At 36.3% G+C, this 13,953-nt stretch overlaps 1 protein-coding gene across 4 annotated transcripts in view; it reads right to left on the bottom strand.

Moving 5' to 3' along the window:
* LOC133776519 (ABC-type organic anion transporter ABCA8-like) overlaps positions 1-13,953 on the bottom strand; it is an 81,448-nt gene that overhangs the window by 64,849 nt on the left and 2,646 nt on the right. The window contains exons 2-9 of one of the 4 annotated variants that reach the window (XM_062215455.1): positions 13,474-13,679; positions 12,933-13,076; positions 12,228-12,323; positions 11,633-11,734; positions 10,455-10,659; positions 7,771-7,935; positions 1,712-1,815; positions 693-919 (exon numbers count right to left, since the gene is read on the bottom strand). In XM_062215455.1, coding sequence (XP_062071439.1) covers positions 693-919; positions 1,712-1,815; positions 7,771-7,935; positions 10,455-10,659; positions 11,633-11,728 — 797 coding nt within the window. In that variant the 5' untranslated portion in view covers positions 11,729-11,734; positions 12,228-12,323; positions 12,933-13,076; positions 13,474-13,679. Of the gene's footprint in view, positions 1-692; positions 920-1,711; positions 1,816-7,770; positions 7,936-10,454; positions 10,660-11,632; positions 11,735-12,227; positions 12,324-12,932; positions 13,077-13,473; positions 13,680-13,953 lie in introns of those variants that run through there. The other 3 variants (XM_062215454.1, XM_062215456.1, XM_062215457.1) reach the window with 3 other exon arrangements.

Below are 13,953 nucleotides of genomic sequence, written 5' to 3'. Positions count from 1 at the left end.
GCCTTCAAAATAAATGGCCTCTTTTCTCAAAACAAACAAACAAACAAAAAAACACAAAAACTCTAAAGCAAACATTTCATTAAACATCAGAAACTTAATTCTCATGAACCTTAAAGCAAGACTTATTGGTTAGTCAGTAAGTTAAACACCACACTTGGGGCTGGTGCCATGGCTCACTTGGTTAATCCTCTGCCTGCGGCGCCAGCATCCCATATGGGCGCCGGGTTCTAGTCCCAGTTGCTCCTCTTCCAGTCCAGCTCTCTGCTGTGGCCCAGGAAGGCAGTGGAAGATGGCCCAAGTGCTTGGGCCCCTGCACCTGCATGGGAGACCAGGAAGAAGCACCTGGCTCCTGGCTTCAGATCGGTGTAGCTCCGGCTGTAGTGACCATTTGTGAGGGTGAACCAATGGAAGGAAGACCTTTCTCTCTGTCTGTCTCTATTACTGTCTAACTCTATCTGTCAAACAAATAAAAAAAAAAAAACACACTTGATCACATATATGCAATTCACCCTCCAATTCAGAGAAATATGGCCTTCATCTGGCTAACATTATACCAAGGGCAAATTGCACCATTCATAGGGAAAAGAGAAGATTAAGAAAGCTCTAGTCTTTAATAATAATAATGCTTTATATCTAGAAACCAACTTTTCTTGAGTTCCTCCCTCTTTATATTTGTGACCCATTTGACTCACCAGAATGCTAAATTTCGAAGACCCATCATTGTCATTAAACCTTTCATCTTTTTCCTTTCTCTTGTAACTCCAAGTGAGGCATAGTAAGTGAGTGGGGAAAAACAAATAATGCATGCAAGAATGTAGAAATCAGTCAGAATTCCTCCTTGGCTAATCAAGAGATCTATCTTCATATGTTTTCCAGTAACTGACATCAGTTCCTCCATGACTGAATGATTTGTTGTGATCTGAACAAAGATATCAATAAACAAAATCATGCATTAACGAAATACAGGTCACACTTTGTCAGTTTTTTTCCCCCAGTGATTTCTTTTTCTACAAATTTGTAATGGGCTTGTCTAGATGTGATGCTTGCCTAAATTTCTACATTCATGGTTCCGCCACTGGCCCAGTTGGATTCTAGAGTTCAGACATTCTGAGTTACTCTCACTTGTCAGAATTTACTGTATTTTATCATTTCCCTTTCTAGCATCACCCATCCATTATTCTTGAAATTTCCTTTCCAACATTATAAACTGGACATACTTACTGCCTGCTCATTCAAGTATAAATTTTTCAGTAGAAATTCTCCTCCTATTCAAGACTGGGAATCTTTTTTATGTTTACTTACAGGGACTTTCTAACTTGCTAACAATGCATTTTTTTGGTCTGATAATTACCTAATTATGTATCCAAATTCCTGACATTGGTAAGTCCCTAGAGAAAATGTTTCTATTCTATTTACATTGACACCCCCATTGTGATACTATCCATGGCATATAGCAAATTCAGGAAACTTTGTTGGGAAAAAATGAGTGAATACAGTTAGTGAAGAAGTAGTGAATAAGTGAGAAAATAAAAGAACAGAGTTTTTTTTTTTTTTTTTTTTTTTTTGACAGGCAGAGTGGACAGCGAGAGAGTCAGAGAAAAGTCTTGAACAGAGTTTTTTTTTAATCTATATTTTCTTTCATAAACATCTGATGCGTCTAATAGCATCAATTCACATTAAATATTTGTTTGTACTGAACTTTTATACTCACTTCTATAATGGCAGCATTAATAGCAGCTTGAAAAGCCACAAAGCCTTTTGTCCAGAAATGTGTAGCTTCACAATCAATAATGTTCTCAGTTTTATGACAATGTGCTTTGAGGAACAAAGAAAACATAGCTATCATTTAGTATATGTTGGTCCTGATCATAGGAAACAGTGGATTTCATAATGCTTGTACATTGACTCAAAACCCATAAATGTAAATATAGTAATTATTCTCAAAAGTAAAGACAGTAGAGCACCCCCTCTCGGAATTGTTCCTTAATTTCTGCATTTATTCGATGAATCAGTAGCTTTCTTATACTCTCTTCTGCATATCTCTGCCTTCCATGAGTGCCCCCACCCCACTTGTGTATTAGTTTTAAAAATACCTTTATAATTTTCAAAAGATCATACTCTAGCTCTCAACAAGCAGAACAATGCTGAAATAAGCATTTTCTTTTTTTTTAATTAAACTTTTATTTAATGAATATAAATTTCCAAAGTACAGCTTATGGGTTACAATGGCTTCCCCCTCCCATAACTTCCCTCCCACCCACAACCCTCCCCTTTCCCGCTCCCTCTCCCCTTCCAATCACATCATGATTCATTTTCAATTCTCTTTATATACAAAAGATCAGTTTAGTATATATTAGGTAACGATTTCAACAGTTTGCCCCCATATAGCAACACAAAGTGAAAAAAAAAATACTGTTGGAGTACTAGTTATAGCATTAAATAAGAGTGTACAGCACATTAAAGACAGAGATCCTACATAATATTTTTTTAAAAATTAATTAATTTTCTATGCCATTTCCAATTTAACACCAGGTTTTTTTTTTTTCATTTCCAATTATCTTTATATACAGAAGATCGATTCAGAGTGGAAAAAGAGAGGGAGGAGATGTACAATTTGGGACATGCACAATCAGACTTGCCCCAAATGATGGAGTTAGAAAAGTGCCAGGGGATTCCAATACAATCCCATCAAGGTGGCATGTACCAATGCCATCTCACTAATCCAAGTGATCAATTTCAGCTCACATTCGATGGCTCGGATAGGTCTAAGAATCAAAGGGATCACACAAACAAGACAAGTTTCTGCTAATACTAACTGATAGAATCAAAAAGGGAGAGAAGGATCCAACATGGGAAGTGGGATACACAGCAGACTCATAGAATGGCAGATGTCCTAAACAACACTCTGGCCTCAGAATCAGCCCTTAAGGCATTCGGATCTGGCTGAAGAGCCCATGAGAGCATTGTAGGCATGGAAAGCCAAGATACCATGGAAAAGAAAAAAAGAAGAAGACCTAAATGAAAGATCTCTGTGAGTGAAATCCCAGTGGAAAGAACGGGGCCATCAAAGAAGGAGGTACCTTTCTCCGAAGGGAGGAGAGAACTTCCACTATGACTGTGACCCTATCGGAATAAAATCAAAGTCAGCGAACTCTAAAGGCTTCCATAGCCCTGGCAACTCATGACTAGAGCCTAGGGAGATTACTGACGCCATGAACAGGAGTGTCAAATTGTTAAGTCAGCAACAGAAGTCACTGTGTACTTACATCCCATGTGGGAACTGTCCTTAATGTGTTGTCTAATGTGCAGTGATGCTATAACTAGTACTGAAACAGTATTTTTACACTTTGTGTTTCTGCATGGGTACAAACTGATGAGATCTTTACTAATTATATACTGAATCGATCTTCTGTATATAAAGAAATAAGCATTTTCTAATAAGATGACACTGCACACAGTGCAGAACATTGAACCTGTGGAACTCCTAATGAGATAACAATCAGGAAGTCTTTTGAGGAAAAGTTATTTTAAAAAATGAAAAGGCAAAGCTACCCATCCATTGCCAGTTAAACTGCAGATTATTAAAGATGAATCAGTATTATGTTTGAAAATTATGTACTATATGAACTTTTAAATATTTTAAGTTATGAAGGTATATTTTAGACTTACAAAACATACAAAGACAAGTAGTAGAAACATGTATGTTTTGACCATCAATGTTAACAAATAAATCATTGGAAGGTAGAAATCCTTTATATCTCCTCTGTGATCTGAATCCTGTTGCTAATATCACCATCTCATAATAACTACTATCCTGATTTTTATTGTCATCTTTATACATATTTTCCAAGGTGTTTGCATCCCTAAACAATCTTTACTAAGTTTGTAGTTCAAATTTGATGTGGGTGTGAGTTTGGCCTTGACGTTATAATTCGAGTTAAGATGCCTTTTTCCCACATTAGAATATCTGGATTCAAGTCTGAAGTCCGGTTCCAGGTCTTCACTCTAGCATCTCGCAAATGCAGACCCTGGGAGGAAACAGTGATGGCTCAAGTAACTGGGTTCCTGCAGTCCATAGGAGAGACCTGGACTGAATCCCCAGCTCTACGTTTTGGTCTGGTCCAGCCTCAGCCATTGCATACATAATAAGATTTTATTTATTTTATTTGAGAGTTAGAGTTACAGACAGTGAGAGGGAGAGACAGAGAGAAAGGCCTTCTTTCTGTTGGTTCACTCTCCAAATGGCTGCAATGGCCAGAGCTACGCCGATCCGAAGCCAAGAGCCAGGGGCTTCTTTCTGGTCTCCCATGTGGGTGCAGGGCCCAAGGACTTGGGCTATCCTCCACTGCCTTCTTGGGCCACATAGAGAGCTGGACTGGAAGAGGAGCAACCGGGACTAGAACCCGGCACCCATAAGGCATGCTGGCACTGCAGGCAGAGGATTAACCTACTGCGCCATGGCGCCAGCCCCCATTGCATACATTTGAGGAGTGAACCAAGCATGGGAGTTCTTGCTCTCTGTCTTTCTTCTTCCAAGTAAATAATAATAAAAAAAAATCCTTTATGTATATCCTACTGTATGACTCATTCTTCCACTTTCTTTGTTATATGTTGTAAAGATTCATGTATATTGCCAGTTCAGGTTTTCTGAGACTGTGTAGAATCACACTGTATGAATATGCTTCAATCCATGTTTACAGCTTCCAATATTTTGTTATTACAAAAAAAAGATGCTTACCTGAACATTCTTGTATATATCTACTGGTATGCACATACATTCTCAGTGGGGAGATGCTAGGAAATGACTCCACAAAAATTGCTTCTTGGACCGGATTTGTGGCATAGTAGATAAAGCCACTGCCTATAATGTTGGCACCCCATATGAGCACTGGTTCTTGTCCTGGTCGCTCTACTTCCAATCCAGCTCTCTGCTAATGTCCTGGGAAAAGTGGCAGAAGATGGGCCATGTGCTTGGGCCCTTGCCACTCACTTGGGAGACCCATATGAAGCTCCTGGCTCCTGGGTTCAGCCTGGCTCAGCCCTGGCTGATGTTGCCAGGTGGGAGAACAAACCAGTGGATTGAAGATCTCTCTCTCTCTCTCTCTCTCTGTGACTCTGCTTCAGTAACTTTTTCAAATAACAACAATAATAATAAACTTTAAAAAAACTACAAAATTTGATTCTTACTCAGCTTACAAACCAAGCATGAGTCTGGTGATGAGGGCTAGGGAGGCGTTCTACTCCTCGCTATCCTTCAAGGAGCCACCAAGAGGGCATTTGTCTCCATCTGCTAGCAGCAACTATACAGAGCCTCCTTGGTTGTGAGCAGAGAAACAATGACTAGGAGAAATTCGCAGTTGCTTTGCAATGTTTGGACCTAGTAATTAACAATGAATCTAGAAAGTGTAGAGACCCAGATAGGGTGGAGACATTAAAGTCTCTATTACAAGCATACAATTTTTGCTAAGATTTCTGAGTGAAAATGTTGCATTATAGATTTTGTCTAGTACAAATTTTTCAATTTCCTCTCCCTTTTCTGGAAATTAAATTTTTTATATGTTGGAAGAGAGTTCTTTCTGAATCAAATTCTGAAGATTGCCTACTCTTCCTTATTAAATTTTTAAATCTAATGGAGGTGCAATGATTTCACATATTGATTACAACATGTATTTTCTCAATTGCTAATGCAGGTTAAATAGTATTGTATTTTTTTCCTTAAGTGTATCTTTTGTCTTCTAGATCATATTTTCTGTCCATTTTCTTGGGTTATGTTTTTCTCATTCACTAAAAATATGAGGTTTCACCTCACTGCAGTTAGAAGGGCTCTCATACAGCAATAAAAAACAACAAATGCTTGTGATGCTGTGGGGAAAAAGGAGCCCTGGTCCACAGTTTTGGTAATGTAAACTGGTGCAGACACTGTGGAAGACAGTACAGAGATACTTCAAAGATTGGAATATAGACCTACCACATGATCCAGCCATCCCACTCCCAGGAATTTACCCAAGGGAAATGAAATCGGAATATGAAAGAGTTATCTATACCCCCTGTTCATTACAGCACAATTCACAATAGCTAAGACATGTAGTCAACCCAGATGTCATCAACTGTTGACTGGATAAAGAAATTATGGTATATATACACTGTAGAGTACTACTCAGCTGTAAAAAAAAAATGAAATCCTGTCTTTCACGACAATGCACTGGAAAGCATTATACTTAGTGAAATAAGCCAGTCCCAAAAAGACAGATAGTGTATGTTTTTCCTGATCTGAGGTAACTAATAGAATATCTAAAATGTAATGTATCAGAGTGAGATGGACATTTTGAGATTCAATGATTGTTTACAGCCCTTGTCTCTTCTGTTGAGGAACAGTGTTGTTGTTTATTTTTTTCTCTTCATATTATTTGTTGAGCTCTTTTACTTACAATCCTCAAGTTAAGTTTACAATCCTCAAGTAAACTGAAAGTAGATCTTTGTAAAAATTAAGAGCAGGAATGGGAGGGAGAGAGGAAGAAGGGTTGGAGCAAGGGCAGGAGGGAGGGTATGGTGGGAAGTATCACTATGTTCTTAAATCTGTGTATATGAAATACATGAAACTTGTATACCTTAAATAAAAATTTAAAAAGAAAATATAAAAATTATTCCTTGTATTCATTACAAATATAAAAAAATATATTTGTACTCTTTTGTCTGTTTCATTGGCCATAAATATCCCAATGTTTGACTCTTTTATGATCTCCTTTTATGACTAAAATTCTTGTAAAGTCCTTTAACAAAGTTCTATAATTTTCTTCATAAAAATTCTCTGATCTTTTTTTATGGTTTTCACTCTCCAGATAATATTTTCATTGCTATTTTGATCAAATTTTTCCAAAAATTTATATTCCACCCAAATGTTACTAGTTCTTCTTGGGCTTTCTTATAGTATATATGTATACATGTATATATGTATGTGTATATATATTTTTCTCTTTCTATCACACAGAATTATTTTTTAGTCTGTGATAATTTCATTTCTGAAAAATCTAATATCATATGCTGTTTCTACCAACACTTGCAAATGGTAACTTGAAAATAATGTTAGATTTTTAATTCACATTCATATATAATTATTTTTCTGCTGGCTTGGAATGCAACACTCCAGAGAAGTTCTATAATTGCTTCAACCAATCCAGCATCTTTTTTATATTTGTTCTTGAGATTTTTTTACCAGGTAGGTGGTAAGAATGAGTCCAAATCTACATAAAATGGGCAGATATTCAAAATTATTCAAAGGGGTTTAAATTTTTTTTTTTACGCAACTCAGAGTACAAGCTAAAAGAAATTCCTTTGTACTATTTCTTTGTCAGTGGGTAATTTTTTCCTACATTTTTCTTTTAGTTAGGGTAAATCACTTTGAAAATTCCTACATAATGCAGCCGTCTCCAATTCATGCAAGCACAAGACCCTATCAGTTTTCTGAAAGTATCTAATGAAATTGTAAAGCTCACAGAACATCAGTAAACATCAGCACAGTGCTCTGGCTTTTGGTGTTCCCTCCATCACTGGCTGCTGGAAATTCCTTAATATCATGTGATTTTAGCTTGGGAAGATTTTAAAAAATAAATACTTTATCTAACCTTTCTAGTTTATCTAACCTTCTCTATTTCCAGAAGTCAAGTTTATATTTGTTAATGAAGTCTTCTATTTCATGCTAATTAATATCCTTCCATATGCCTTATGATATGATAGACTTGAAAGCTAATAATTTTGTAGCTTGCAAGTTACCTGAATGGTCCTGATGTTCCTTCATATTTGGGATTCGATATCCTCTCATGAACTTCAAATTATACGAGTAAGTACTAGTAAATATGACTTCTACTATCTCCTCAAAATGGTGTGAAATCATTTCTGTAATATTTTCTTCGTCTGGAAGGGCCATTACTTCTCTTCCTGCAGTTATAAAAAAAAAGTATTGTTACAGGTAAATTGCTTTAAGTGATTTCAGGAGGCTATATATATTCCTTCTTATTCAGATTCTTTTTTTTTTAGTGAAAATGAACTCAAATCGCATAATGACTTTGGATAAGTCATTCAAACCAAAGATGAAAAAATATATTTTTAATGTTATAGATAAAATCAGAAGGACTACACGGAAAACTAGTTATTTTATTTCAAATTCTCTGGTTAATGAGCAAATTCCAGTGATATAAATATATCACACCATTTCAATCACATTATTTGCAGAAAAATTACAGTTATAATCAATCTAAAAATAGTATATAAACATGAAAGTATCTATACTCAACGAAGTGCTAGCTCACATTAATGAGAGTCACTATGAAAATTTATTTTCCCTTAAAAACCAAATATACATGATTAATACATCCAAAAAGAGTAAAGTTCTGAAATGGATAGAGTAGCAGTATCAATATCATTAGCATAATGTATATTCTCAATAGATACTGTGTTTAACTGCCTCTCTATAGATAATATACATATTATAATCAATATTTATGTTAACAAAACTGAAACAATAAGGGTTAATTTATTTCTTTTCTTCATGGATGTGTTATGAAGAAAAAAGAAGGGGCAAAGAAGCATGTATTCTAATAAAAATGAATTTTAATAATTTGTTCATAATTAAAATGTGGGATCCTTAGCAAGTCACCATACATCTGCTCCTAATTACTTTAAAATAAAGATAACATGTCATTGCAAGGATATACTCTATGTTAAGACTAGGTGCCTGGTAACAATTTAATGAATGTTTATTATTACAACTGCACATGCCTTTGAATGATGGCTTTATTCAGAAGCACAAGTTCATGACATTGGGCCCTCTAGAAGACATTTGTGAAACTGGGGTCTGGACAAACATGTCTCAGGACAGGCTGGGAGACTGGACCTTAAGTGAACAGTTCAGATCAAATTATGATGTTGAACAGAAATTGGATTCAGCATCTGTATGAAGGTGCATTATGTAGACCTACAGATTCAAGTGTAAATCATAGTGTGATGACTGGTGAGGTGCCTTGGGAAGGTTCACACCCACCTGACTTGATATTAATGCATGCAGCACAGCATAAACAAGAGGGAAAAGCCCAAAACAATGGGAACTGAAGCCATGGAGACTCTAAGTAACAAGTGCTTTAAGACAGACTCCAGAGAGGATGGACTTCTAGCTACTGAACCTACTTTTGAGGTCAGAGTCCAAATGCAAAATAAATTGGTTACCTAGACCTAGTGAAAATATAAACAGATGTTGACTAAGAAAAGGAAGAGAATCACCTGGTAGTGAAAAATCCATGGGTCATCTAAGATAGAGCTCTTGATAGGGGATCTGATACTCCCAGGTAATACCAAACCCTTCCAAGATGCTCTCAAACTCAGATTCAGTTCACATTTATGGAGCACTCACCATGGCCAAGATTGCTTATGTTAAAAAATACTATAACGTGGGCCAGCACTGTGGCATAGTGGGTAAAGCCGCCATCTGCAGTGGCAGCATCCCAAATGGGCGCCTGTTCTAGTTCTGGCAGCTCCACTTCCAATCCAGCTCTCTGCTATGGCCTGGGAAAGCAGTAGAAGATGGCCCAACTCCTTGGTCCCCTGTATCCACGTGGGAGACCCAGAGGAAGCTCCTGGCTCCTGGCTTTGGATTGCCACAGCTCTGGGAGTTTGCTGCCAATTGGAAAGTGAACCAGCAGATGTCTCTCTCTCTGCCTCTCCTTCCCTCTCTGTGTAACTCTGACTTTCAAATTAAATAAATCATTTAAAAATAAAAAAAACCACTCTAACAAATGTTTTTGTATTTCCTTAAAAAATACGTTGGTATTATCTCCTTGACTTGCAAATATTCTTCTAGTATGCACCCTAAGACTCAGTTGGGACAATACGTTTCTTACATTCTTAACATGACATGGTTTGAGTATTTTCTAAGGGTAGTTTGGGAACTTATGGGTTGGAACTATGCCTATTTTCATTGGTATGATCTATTGGGTTGGAACTGAGTTTTGAAACTCTACTGAACAAATCTAAAACAAGCGTGGCTAGCAATGATTTAAACTCCTACTAAAACTATATTAGTTAAGATTTTGTCACAACGGAAAGATTAAAGATATATATTGTTGATCTTGTAAATGAGAATAAAGGAGGTCACCGATTTTTTAGGACTTATAAACAGTAGAACACCACAACATAGCAAACATACTATCAACCACTAGTTTTCTCATCCCAAGCCCTGTGCTATTTCTCTGCTTATGTTTGTTATTTTTAGATCATAATGGGTATCCCTTTATTTGAACCAAGGGAAAACACATTAATGTGTTTATCTGTTAATTAGTTAATGTGTACTATCTGTTAACTTTGACAAATAAATGGTTTATCAAGTGAATTCCAAATTAAATACACATGTTTGTAACTAAATTACTCAGCTACAGAAATTCCTTCTGCATTAGTGGAAAACTCACCTGTCATGAAGGAGGCAGAAGAGAATTTATTCATTATCCTTTGAGTTGTATTGGTGAAAGGTGTGTATGTAATAACATATGAGGAATCATTAAATGAATCTATACGTCCCAGGTCCACAGTAGACAGTGATGAAAAATCATTAATTTCATGACTATTAGGAAATATATATAACATCAGAAGTATGAGCAATGAATATAAACATTCCTGTAACAGAAAGAATGAAGAAAATGATTGTTTCAGTGAAGTCAACCACAATCGGTTTTATTGAATTGTTGTGCTTTTCCTTGATCATTTTTCCAACATCCCCGTGTCCTCCAGCATACATTATTTTTAAATATGATGAAGACAGAAATTCAGCAATCTCAAGAGTTGCAATTGATTTCTAATGGAAGTGCAAGTCTATTGCTCTCCAATGCTAATGCCAAAGCCTATACTGGACCCTCAAGTTCATGAAAAGCTGTGACATTCTGTGTTTGAATTTACTGCAAGCCTACATAGAGCAGAAGACAGTTCCAAGGCTTTGATCACTTAGTAAGAGCCGTTATGAGTCATATTCCAGGATTATAGGATTGGAAACACAAAACAAAATGAAACAAAAAAGTAAAAGCCTTAGAATGATGGCCTGTTTTGTTAGGTACTATACCTGGGAATCTGCAAACCACAAACAAAAAATTCCCCTTTATTTGAATTTCCAAAATTCAGTACAATCACATTTTAGTTAGAAATTCTACCTAGTTGTTCCTATCTGATACTTAGAAGGCAAGAGTGTAAGAATTACTGACAATTTCTCTCTTCAGTATCATATTATTTTTCCAAAACCTCTATATTCTCAAAAAACCAACATTTTTTTAAACAGAAAAAGATCAAAAGTAAAATTCTCTGTTGCCTATATTCATTTTTTAATATCCTTATCATTTCTTCAAATTGTTACTATCCTGGTTTCAGTAGTAATGAGTAGAAACAGTTTTAAAATGTGCCATGATAAGCTTTAAAAATATTCATTGAATTCTCAGTTATTGACCTGCTTCATTTTTAGCCATTAACATATGGCTTCTTGCTTCTATTGTACAAAGATTTGATTCTGTTTTTCAGGGGAGATCTACAAAAGATACTTGCCATCTAGCATAAAAGCATTTTACTATCATACGTAAGAAGCAACACAGATATCAAGTCATACCATTAAGGTATCTCTTTTCATTCTTTTTTTATTAAGCAAGTTCTTCCATAATAAGGCCCACGTTTGTTGACATACACTTATCTCTCTCTTAACCATTTTGCACTGTTTAATAAGAAAGAAAAAGAGAAGAGGAAAAATGTTAATATCTTAGCAAGAGGAAATTTTCTGCCAACAAATCAGCCCGATTACTTGACATTCCCAATTAAGTGGTCAGAATCTGTGAATTCCAAACTTAGCAGTTAGGTACTTCTATGATGCCCTCCATCTCTCCTGCCCTCAAATCCAGATTTTGTTTCAAAGGCATATTTTTAAAAATAAATCTGTCCCCCGTTTTTTGCTTCCACAAAAACATTTACATACATTTAAATCCTAACTTAAAGTCTTTATAACATTTAATTATTTTAATGCATCAATAAACACAAATTTTCGGACATCAATGTATCTAATATTATTTCAGAGATATTTTGTTAATTTTTTCAGAAGTAATTTCATTTACAATCAGATTGGAGGAGACTATCAAATTTCCTTTCCCTGGTAAAGATAACTTAATTATGACATTCCATCTATGAAAACACTGTTAAAACAGAAAACTTACCAGAATTTTGGAACTGAAATTTGATGATGCAAAGATTTAACAAAAATACTATTAACTTCTTGTGCACATGTGTGAGAATGTGTTTAGGTGATGAACCTACAAAAGGAATTGCAGAGTTATTTGATGTGGAATTTCCAACCATCTTCATCTTTGTTATTACTGTATGAAAATTGGTTCTGCCTTGTGGGGTTTTCCAAACGAGGAGATAGGACATGGGAGCATCCATTCTAAAAGCGTGCCACTGGATAGCCTTGCACTCCCACTTTTATTTAGAGGGTACCAAGAATTCTATAAGCCAACAGGCACGTGGGCAAGGTTACACATCAACTTGAGGATTTGGGAAAAGGAATTCAGTCTGGTTGCCTAAGATAGGCATCAGAGCTGTGTTGTAAATCTTCAGACACAGGCCCATTTAGATGCTCATGAAAATCTACAAATTCCCAAAAACACTCCAGGTACCAATTAATGTCCATTAGCTCCTTGCTGTTCCCTTGCCACATCCCTTTGGGGGCGGGTGTGCCCACCCCTGGCCTGTTTTAGCTTGAGCAGAAACTGCAACCCTGCCTCTAATTTTGGAACAATTTGCTGTCTGAGAACCACTTACACAGCATTCTCTACATGCCTTTTCTGTTTTTAATACACAAGAGTTAATATTTTATTATAATCACAAGTTGATTAGATATATGAATTCATGTTACAGGTTACCATGGAAAGGCTATATGTTAAGACTTGTGCTTGAGGTGGTAGGAAGAAAGAGCCCCTCCTTGAATCTGAGATTCAATAGGCTTTATCTGGATTAAAATCATAGGACTTTTGGCCTGTCTTCTTCAACTTCCTGTCATTGATCACCTGGAAAATCAAAACGGAGTGGATTATAAGTTAAATGATTATAATTTTAGTGGAGCAGGAGTACTAAATAAAAATGGGAAAGTGTGCTTGGATGGGAGAAACTGAGGATAGGAGAAACAGGATTTGCTATTTTAGAGTTTTGCTTATTAGCAAGATTGGAGATACAGATATAATGGATTATGAGCCATACTAAGCTATCCTCATGCCTGATCTCTGGAAAGAGGTGTTCATTGCCTTGGGTACCATTTTCAGTGCTATTGAAGGTATGGTTCGTTTCTGGTCAGTTTACAAATAGCAAAGAAAGTAAGAGCTTCTAAAATAGCAATCTAAAATTTCTGCAATATCACAGCACATGATTCACATTTTTAAAAAGCATTGGTATTCAGATTATAAATACATGTTCATTCAGCACAAATAGTCTGGAGATTCTACTGCAAATGTACTAGGAGTATAGGACTTTTCCAAATATTGGCAGTCTGCTAGAGTTATGCTGGAGCTTGTTGGAGTAGGAACACAGGGATTATTGTACGAAGACATGCTGTGAGTGGAGATAATATGTGGCTGCAGATCCACTTGGCACTTGGCAGGTCCAGGATTTTGCCCCTGAGAGACAAAGAAAAAGCATTGCTTTCTAAAAATGTGATACAAATGCTACTTCTGCTTTTTACTGTGTATGCACGTGTCTGTATGTGTCCTGTGTCTGTGTGCATGTGTGCATGCAAGGTTTGTGTGGAAGACATTAGTGAAGGCAGCAGTGCAGAGATACAGAAATAAATGGAGTGAAGCTATATCTGGAGGCTTTGAAAGAAGCCCTGTGCCTGCGTGATCGTGAGTAGAAGTACAATAGAACAGTCTCCTCCTCTGGTAGCAACAGTGA

The sequence above is a fragment of the Lepus europaeus genome, chromosome 18 (assembly GCF_033115175.1).
Source record: "Lepus europaeus isolate LE1 chromosome 18, mLepTim1.pri, whole genome shotgun sequence".
In the NCBI taxonomy this organism is placed as follows: Eukaryota; Metazoa; Chordata; class Mammalia; order Lagomorpha; family Leporidae; genus Lepus; species Lepus europaeus.
Note: the sequence above shows the minus strand (reverse complement) of the source record. Positions and strands in the feature narration are given on the sequence as shown.